The following is a 9,586-nucleotide window of genomic DNA, read 5'->3' as shown; positions in this document are numbered from 1 at the left end:
GTGACTTCCTGCTCTGGAGTCTAAGTTTTCACCAGAAGGATGTTTCCTTTTTTTTATGGTTTTAAGTGAAATTAGTGGAGCCAAGTATGCCTGACAGAGAGACCCGGTGAGTTTAATTAAAGAAAGAAGTAGCAGTCTCTCTGGGCTGAGAGGCTATAGATCTCTCCACATGGAAACTGACATTAAACTACCAGTTCACAAAAATTAATAGCAATCATTTCATTCATTAATATGTTTATTTGCAACAAAAATGACATTTCTTCCATTATTTGGATTCCTTTGCTTTCCGTTTGGTTTGAAATTTGGGTAGGGCACAGGTGTGCATACAATTTGTGAATTAAGCTCCTCAAATTCCCAAAGAAATAATTTCCAGAACGAAGTAATGGAAAGCATGAACAAGTGAAAGCGTCCCATCTGCTGCTAGTTACACTTTCCATATTTGACAAACGCAATATGAGGGCCGAATTCCCTAAAAAAAAAAGAGAGAGAGAGAGAGAAAGTTCGTTCCTTAAGGGAAGAGGACATTGCTCTTAAACGTGCTTTTGCTACCTTCTAAATGAAGTCCTAAAGTGGAGGATGATTCTGTTAGTATTCAGGCATCTGTACTGGCCTGCCCTTGGGGTTCTGACAGGATATGTCCTCAGCTGTAGCCACTGAGAACGCCTCCTGTGCACATTCACTATGTTCCCTTTTAAAAGAGCTCTCCCAACCCCCCTCTGTCTGTCTGTCTGTCTGTCTGTCTTTCTCTCTCTTCTCTCTCCCTTCTCTTTTCTTCTGCCACCCCTGTCCCTAAAGACTTGTCTCCCACCCTCCCTTCCCTCTTTTTACATTCTCCCTTCCCTAATAAAAACCCCTCCATGTGAATCCTGTTGCCTGGCATCTTTCTCTCTTGCAGCGCTTTTTAAAAATTACAACAGCTTCTACAATTCCATGTGTACCCATCTTGTCCATTCTTGTTACCATGTCATATTTCACACATGCCTGATCTATGTGTTGATTACTCAAAATGTGTCATGAAAACTTTCAATATAGTGTTTTGTATCTTGATGCATAATAGAGTAAAAGAAATACATGAATTATATTTTGCTTTGAACTTACCACCGATCAATGCAAAAGAAGCACTCATTCTTGTAGGTTAAACCATTTGTAGCACAAACAAATGCTACCACATCTGGACAGCTTGCTTCATAATCAGGATCTATTGGGTAATACATTTTGCATGGGGGCTGGAAACGTAAACATGACAAGAATAAGAGTTTATTTTTGCCCATTTATCAGTTACCTTTCACTTCTAACCCACATAGCAATAATATTAAATCCTACTAGGTGAACATTTAAGGATTTCCTGTCTTCTAAACTTCCATCAGGTGAGTTTTTGTTTCTACTTTTCTTATGCAGTAACTCCATGTACAACATAGTTACTTCAATGATAATTATCGAAGAATCCCTGCTAAACCCCAAGTATGCAGTTTTCCTTTGAACTTGCCTCCATTCCAGTATGCTATTGTATAAGAAATTAATGAGTAAATTATTAGTCATTATGTGTTTGTGAACTTAGGGCAGGATTACCACATAGTTGGTAAGAATGAGAGCTGTCTATGGAGACTAGAGATACATGATGTTTGTGGCTGAGCAAGCAATGGTTGTAATTTCATTAAATGCTCAGCAATATCTAATTGGTGTGGGTTTTGTTGTTGCACTGTAACACTTGCTAAACCATGTTAGTGTGTATGTTACAAGAGTTATGCTACCTGGGAAGAAGTCCACCCTGGAGAGATTAAGATGTGTGTCCAAGCAAGGACAGGGGAAAATCTGTCAATGCGCGTCACCTCTGTGGAGTCTTAGACACCTTTGAGGAGAGTGATCCGGGCGGAAGAAGAATATAGAATTGAAAATTGAGGCTTACCTTAGGCCATCTAGAAGGGTTACGTGAACTGACAAGTTCTGCAAATAAAGCACGAACACACTGAGTTAGAAGAACTAGTGTATGATGGGATGCAACCTCACCCACTAGCCACTTACTCGTAAAGCCATGGAAGAAAATTTACAGAATTTATAGGTGGTACTCCTTTGTGGACTGCTTTATTTATTTATCTGCCTATCTATCCTATATATAATTTTCAGAGCTCATACTTCATTTGCAAATTGCTACGTCATTGAGGAAAAAGTACTGGGCTGAGTGAGAAGCTACAGAGAGCGGGTCTGGCATGTATGAAATGCTGGGTTCCATCTCCAGCATTGCAATAAGTAAATTAATCAGCTAAATAAAGACAATTTGGAGTTGTATGACTTATAATGTTATTTGTAACAGTAAGTTTCCTGTTCTACAATTAGAATAATTATATGCATTTTCAGACTTCTATTAAATTACATGTGATATAGAAGTAGTGTATTACTGCAGGTCCTGCTTGGATGCTAAATTAATATGGGTCCACTGATTGATGACAAGGAAGTAGAACAAGCACCCAGCTTTCAGGAGACTGGCTCTGAGAACAGGTTTTGTTAGATGATCTTGGTGCCTACAGATAGAGAACAACTGTGAGAGAAAGAACGAAGATGGGCTGACTCAGGTGGTTTAAAAATACCATAGGGTAGCTTAACAAGGAGCAATATTCCTAAATTACAAACTATGCCTCAGAATTTAGGACTAGAAGTATATCTCAATAATAGAGTATTAGCACAACATGTAAGATGTCCTGAGCTCACTAATAAATAAAGGCAGTTTCTCTTTGGATGGATACCTTGATCAGCCTAGATATGGTGGGGAGCACTTTGGGTAACTCCCTGAGGCATGGAGAGAGGGTGGGGTGTGGTTGGGAAGATGGTGGAGGGAAGAGGAGGAGAGGAGGGGTGAAACTGGGATTGGTATGTAAAATGAAAAAAGAGATAACTTGTTTTCTTTTTAAAAATAAAAGAAAAATAGAAAAGAAAAAAGAAAAAGTCAATTTCAGAAGAGACAATATGAATACATATATAACTATGCACACACAAACCCAATGAAGACACAGAAGCAAAATCTTAAAAAGATACTCCACTTAATTCATGATGAGTTGTTTAAAATCACACTCAAAAGCCACTTATGACCTATTGTGTCTGCTGCTGAGAAAGAGGTATTTTCGCGCTTTTCTTTCTTCAAAAGCATTCGTTTATGAAGAGGGAAGTTGTCAATATTGGGCCAAATTACATTTGAATTTTTATTTAACTCGTCACTCCCAGTTCAATGAATTTCTTTTAAAGATGTATCTCTGACAATACAAAACCTCATGTGCATAATATTATTTCTTGAAGCACCATTTGCTGTTACACACTAAGATTCATCTACTCCAGTAGAACAGTTGTCAAATGGTTTGCTGCGTCTACTCAGTGAAGTTCTACATAATTGGATGATAGAAAGAAAGTTCCCTGTGAACTATGATCTCTTGACCTTCCAAGATTCAATAGAAGTAGGAAAAAGTAAGTTGTAAATAGACATCTATAGTATGCCATCTTCATGTAGGCAGCAAGAGGATAATGATGTGTAAATATTGTTTGGATGAAAACACAGGAAGCCCAGAGAAGAGGACGGTGTGTGATTAGAGCAGAAAGGATAATGGGACTGTGCAATGTTAATTCTTTTTTTTAATTTTGCTTTCATTAAAATTGATTTCAAATTGGAGCTTGGAAAATGGCCTAGGAAGTTCAAGCCCTTGCTGCCTAAGCCTGAAGATCTGAGTTCGACCCCCAGAGTGCACGCACAGTGAAGCGACACTGGTTTCTGAATGTAGTTCTTTTTTTTTATTTAAATTTATTTATTTATTAAGGATTTCTGCCTCATCCCCACAACCGCTTCCCATTTCCCTCCCCCTCCCCCGATCAAGTCCCCCTCCCTCATCTGCTCGAAGAGCAATCAGGGTTCCCTGACCTGTGGGAAGCCCAAGGACTGCCCACCTCTATCCAGGTCTCGTAAGGTGAGCATCCAAACTGCCTAGGCTCCCACAAAGCCAGTACGTGCAGTAGGATCAAAAACCCACTGCAATTGTTCTTGAATTCTCAGGGGATTCGTATTGGAAAGGAAGAAGTTAAGCTTTCGTTATTTGCAGATGATATGATAGTGTACATAAGCGACCCCAAAAATTCTACCAAAGAACTCCTACAGCTGATAAACACCTTTAGTAATGTGGCAGGATACAAGATCAACTCCAAAAAATCAGTTGCCTTCCTATACACTAAGGATAAGGAAGCAGAGAGGGAAATCAGAGAAGCATCACCTTTCAAGATAGCCACAAATAGCATAAAATATCTTGGGGTAACCCTGACCAAGGAAGTGAAAGATCTACTTGACAAGAACTATAAGTCTTTGAAGAAAGAAATTGAAGAAGACACCTGAATGTAGTTCTCTGGCCTCTACATATATGAATAGCTCCTTACAAACACACCTCTTATGCAAACTCACACAAGGAAAAAAAAAAAAGACTAAAGGCTAATGACCTGAAACATCCAGGTGAGCAGAGAAACTTCTGACAGAAAACTTTACACCCTGATATCTGCAGACAGTTAGGAGCTGGGAAACTTTTGACAAGGAACATAACATACAAGTAAGAAGTTAAGGTAGAATTTATAGCTTGGGGATGCAGGAAACAGACTAGCAGCTGGTATTTTCCACTCAAAAGCTCCCTTCTCTGACCTGTAAGACCCTCAAGCCTCCTTCACCTCGGTGCAGTTTCTTTCCCCATGGAGAAAATGCCTGCTCTTCATTCCTCTAATAAAAGACAATTTGCCTCTGTAGAGATTAATCCCCCAATTAATTTTGGTGTTTTGAGACAGGGTCTCTTTATGTGTCTCTGGCTGTCCTGAAACTCACTATGTAGACCAGGATGACCTCAAATCACAGAGATTTCCCTGCCTCTTCCTCTGGAGTACTAGGTTTAAAGGTCTGTGGAATTATGCCTGGCATCTCTTTGTTTTATTTTCAACTTCCCTTATTGAATGTCCATCTAAGAACAAAAATAATGTTATAAAGAAAAATTAAAAACAAATTAAACTACTCTAAAATTGTTTCTATTATTTTTTTTCTGACCCATATATTATATGCCAGCATATTGTTTAGTTTTCAGCTATCAGAGGACTTTTAGAGTAATTTCCTTTGCTGGTAAAAAAAAAGTTTGTTCATTATATATGTACTCATTTGCTTAAGCTTAAAATTTGCAGAAAATAGCTCACAGAATTCCTATTGCATCTTCTGTGGAAAAGAACTCCACACACTAGAATTCAGTACTGCCCTACTTTCCTGTTTGTTGCTGTAACAAATATCCCGACGAAAGGTGCTTTATTTGGATCACAATTCTAATTAGTTGATCATTTCTGAGATATCAAGGCAGGAAGTCCCATCACATCAGTAATCAAGCTCAGAGAAAGGATAAGTGCACCCTCGCTCGACTGCCCTGCTCTCGGTAGGTTTTCTCTTCTGTTTTCTAGGATGCCTTGCCTAGGGAATGGTGCCACCCACCAGGGACCTGGTCTTCCTACATTAGTTTGCAATCAAGACCCACACTGGCAAACCTGATGTAGATAGTTCCTCATTAAGATTCCCTACCCAGGTGATTGTAGGTGTTAAGACTTAAAACTGACCATTACAAACCGATATTTACTTTTTCTTTAGAATGAAGCTCTTACCACTGAAATTCTATATTTAAGGATGACTTGGGTTCATTTCATTCTGCCCATTTTAGTGAGGAGAATCTTTCTCTTGAGATATGTTTTTTCTCACTGTTTCTATTTGCTTTCACTTTTGTAGTGTTTTCTTGATTCCCTAAGATGTTTAAGAAAAATTTGTCCATCTGTTTATTTACGTGTTCTTTTAAAAATTACAAATATATCTGTGTATATGCATGCATATGCATACACACATACAAATGTGCCACGGTGTGCCTGTGGAAATCAGAGGACAACTTACAGGAGTTAATTTTCTCCTTTTACCATGAGTCCTGGGAATCAAACATAGGTCATCGGGCTTGGTAATAAGCATCTTTAGTCTGCAAGCCATCTGGACATCCACCATGCTGATTCTACTTATTTATTACTCAGTACTGGCAAGTGCACACATGTAAAAGTCAGAAAACAACTTGCATGAATCAGTTCTTCTACCACGTGAGTTATGGGCTTTGAACTCAGGTCATCAGCCATGGAATCCAAAGTCCCGATCTAATGAGCATTCTACCCCAGGATCCAGCAATACCACTCTTGGGAATATACCCAAGAGATGCCCTATCATACTACAAAAGCATTTGTTCAACTATGTTCATAGCAGCATTATTTGTAAGAGCCAGAACCTGGAAACAACCTAGATGCCCTTCAATGGAAGAATGGATAAAGAAAGTGTGGAATATATACACATTAGAGTACTACTCAGCAGTAAAAAACAACGACATCTTGAATTTTGCAGGCAAATGGATGGAAATAGAAAACACTATCCTGAGTGAGGTAACCCAGACCCAAAAAGATGAACATGAGATGTACTCACTCATAATTGGTTTCTAGCCATAAATAAAGGACATTGAGCCTCTAATTTGTGATCCTAGAGAAGTTAAATAAGAAGGTGAACCCAAAGAAAAACATATAGTTATCCTCCTGGATATTGGGAGTAGACAAGATTGCCAGGCAAAAATTGGGAACTTAGGGGTGGGTGTAGGATGGGGGTAAGGGGAGATGGGGAGAGAAAAGTGAGAAGGGAAGGATGGGGAGAGCTTGGGGGAATGGGATGGTTGGCTTTACTTGTAATGGGAACATTACAGTGAATGTTCTCTGCTCTAGAAGACTTGGTTTGGTTCCAAACTTACAGCTGAGAAGAATCTACAATATAGAAAACAAAGCTGATTTTTTTTCTTCTGAAGGAAATACATTTTAAAAGTATGTAGTTTGAACTTACAAGCTCAACATTTCATATTTCAGAAAAAAATCCAATCCAAAGTAAAAAAAATTACTCTTATTTTCTCTACAACTTTAAGAAAGTCAAAATTTTATCTCCAAGACTGCTCACCTGAAAAAGTAACAGGTATCAAAGTAGAGAGCATCAGAGAGAGTGTGATCACGTGGTACAAGCAGACGCTTCTTCTCATGTCTTCTGCGGTGAAGACTAAGAAAATGCCCGTTAGTTTATTCCCAGTCTACGGTACAGATAACTTTTTAACGTGAGAAAACTCAGTGCCCTTGGAGATGCTGTGTCAAGACAAAGCTGGCCATGGTAGTCTCACACAGGCTCCAGGCATGTAGACATGAGAGAGTCTCTTTGCTTAGAGAATGACAGGAGAACTATACCAACAATTCCCTCTACCAACCCTACTGTGTGTCTAAAATAGAGATTAGGCTCAAGACTTTACAAGTCTATATCATCCACTTAGGCCCATATTCGTTCTATTTCTTCTCAAAATTGTAGGCAATGGGACATAAAGAACTGAACTGAGAGAGACCCACAATGAGTGAACCTTTTCTATTTTCACATGCAAAGAAAATAAAAGGAAGATGAAAGCAAAATAAACCAACCAAGCCATGACAACCATAGAATGGAAAGGGAATCTGAGATACGGGGAAACACGAAATATCACCACTAATTTTGACTAAGGAGAGAGGAGACAAAAAGAAGTTACCTGAATGAACTTTCTGTTGTCAGCTTGAAGTTACAGCTAGCGTTAAAAAGAACTGACTAGGGGCCTGCAAAGCCATAGAGGTGGGTCGCCTGCTCAGTTGAGTGACCACTAACTTGGCATGAGTTTATTCTCTTGGCTGTTTTCTGCGTTTGATCCTCTTTCATGCCACCCCCTCGGATGTTTCATGCTTCAGCAGGCAAGGCCAGGCCTGAAGGAGCTGAGTGAGTTTTAGTTATGAAACACAGGAAATAAAAGCATCCTAAATATCTAATGTTTGCAAAGTAGATTAACGACCTGTTGCATTCCAGGCTGTTTGGTAAATGTTCTCGCCAAACCACAGCCTGTTTTCAGCCTTCCCACATTCCTCTGTCTTTACTTTTTAGAAGACTTACCTGTTTATATTCAAGCTTTGTTTTTTTCCCTTTTTCTGCTAACCTAGGAAACCCTAAGAGTCTTCTAATCAGTATTATTTCTGGTGCTACTCTCCCAATTTCTGCATCTGTTGCTCCTGACTATACCTCAAGATATGCAATTCAGAAAAGTGACCTTTATCTGAAAATAAAAATCACCATATACTTTAAGCTTTTCTAGTGTCATTAGAACTTTTTGTTGTTTTATATCTTGGATGTATTGAAGTAACAGGCCCTTACATAGATAGTTCCTAGATGGGTCCATCAATATTTTGAAATCTTGCTATGTTTCCTTCTGTCCTTCTTCTAAGTTGGAGTAAATTCAACTCTGATTTCTTTCAGACCTGGTGGTGTTAGATAGAAAATAATCTACACACTATAACTCAACAATCCCACTTTGATAAAGATTCCCTAGGAAACCTCTCATTTAATGTGATATTGCTGTTATGCTGCTTAACACACTCCATTTTCTTTCTTTTCTCCCTAAATGCACTGTTCTGAGGAGAAATGTCACCTTTTATTCCTGAATGAATAAACAAACACAAGGACACATGATCTACAGCTCTACTCCTTTCCCATCAAATTCTGGAAATCAGGTCAATGAGTTTTTCCTTCTATTTCCATCACTCACCTTATACTGCTTAGCATGGGGAACTGCTATTTCATTGCTCCCCCTCTCTCTTTCTATCTTTCTATAAGTTCTTTGTGAGTATTACACGTCATACAATATGTTTTGATCATATTTGCCTTCCTTTTACTAACTCTTCTTAAATCCACCGCATTTTTTTTCCCATCCAGCTTTGTGTCTATGTTTTTAACCCTTCAGGACAAAGTTCTGCCATCCAAATACTCCTGGATATGTGGCCTTCCCCTGAAGCATGGTTAATTTACCAGGCACTACCTACACTCTTAGGAAAGAATCTATTTCTCCCTCTCCCAACTGTTAACAATTCCCGTTTGCTCTGTGGCTAAGGGTGGGATTGTGTGCCCAGCTCCCTCTCCACGCTGGCATTTGGTGTGGTGTGGGCTTGCACAGTTATTATGCATGCTCTCACAGTTCCTGTGAGTTCATATGTGAGCAGCCCTGTGGTGTCCAAAAACATGTTTCCTTTTCATCATCCATCACCTCTTTCTACAGGGCTGAAAATTCTAAAGCCTCTTCTTTATTCTTTCTACATTGACCTTTTGGGTCTCTGTGTTAATACCATCTTCTGAAAACACAAGTTTCTCAGATGAATGTTAAGAGATCCAATGAAGTATGGCTATAATGTATCATTAGGAGTAAGTTTAATACTTTGTCCATTTGGCAGTATCATAGTACCAGGTTCTCTCATAAGGCCTGCAACTGTCTAGACCTAGGTTTTTGTCCACATATGTGTGCCACATGTGGGTTTTATCTTGTGGAGTGTGACTTAAACCCAATTAGAAAATGGTTGGTTACTCCTATGATGCTCCTGCCACTATTGCACCAGAGGTCATGTCTTGTCAAATCTTATTCATTGTTGTACCCAACAGGGCTTAAAGCAGGGCATGAGTGATGACTACTTCTCTACT

At 39.1% G+C, this 9,586-nt stretch overlaps 1 protein-coding gene across 1 annotated transcript in view; it reads right to left on the bottom strand.

Annotated features, from left to right (window-relative positions):
* Positions 1 to 420: 420 nt before the first annotated feature.
* The window catches only part of LOC121440585 (serine protease inhibitor Kazal-type 13-like), a 20,400-nt gene continuing 11,234 nt past the window's right edge, over positions 421 to 9,586 (bottom strand). The window contains exons 3-6 of the mRNA XM_041641344.1: positions 7,016 to 7,111; positions 1,907 to 1,944; positions 1,099 to 1,226; positions 421 to 469 (exon numbers count right to left, since the gene is read on the bottom strand). Of these exons, the coding sequence (XP_041497278.1) occupies positions 421 to 469; positions 1,099 to 1,226; positions 1,907 to 1,944; positions 7,016 to 7,094 (294 nt within the window). The 5' untranslated portion in view covers positions 7,095 to 7,111. The remainder of the gene's footprint in view (positions 470 to 1,098; positions 1,227 to 1,906; positions 1,945 to 7,015; positions 7,112 to 9,586) is intronic.

This window comes from Microtus oregoni, unplaced genomic scaffold, assembly GCF_018167655.1.
Source record: "Microtus oregoni isolate MIOR12 unplaced genomic scaffold, Mior012 000069F_ref0000032, whole genome shotgun sequence".
In the NCBI taxonomy this organism is placed as follows: domain Eukaryota; kingdom Metazoa; phylum Chordata; class Mammalia; order Rodentia; family Cricetidae; genus Microtus; species Microtus oregoni.
This window is presented reverse-complemented; position numbering and strand designations above follow the sequence as displayed.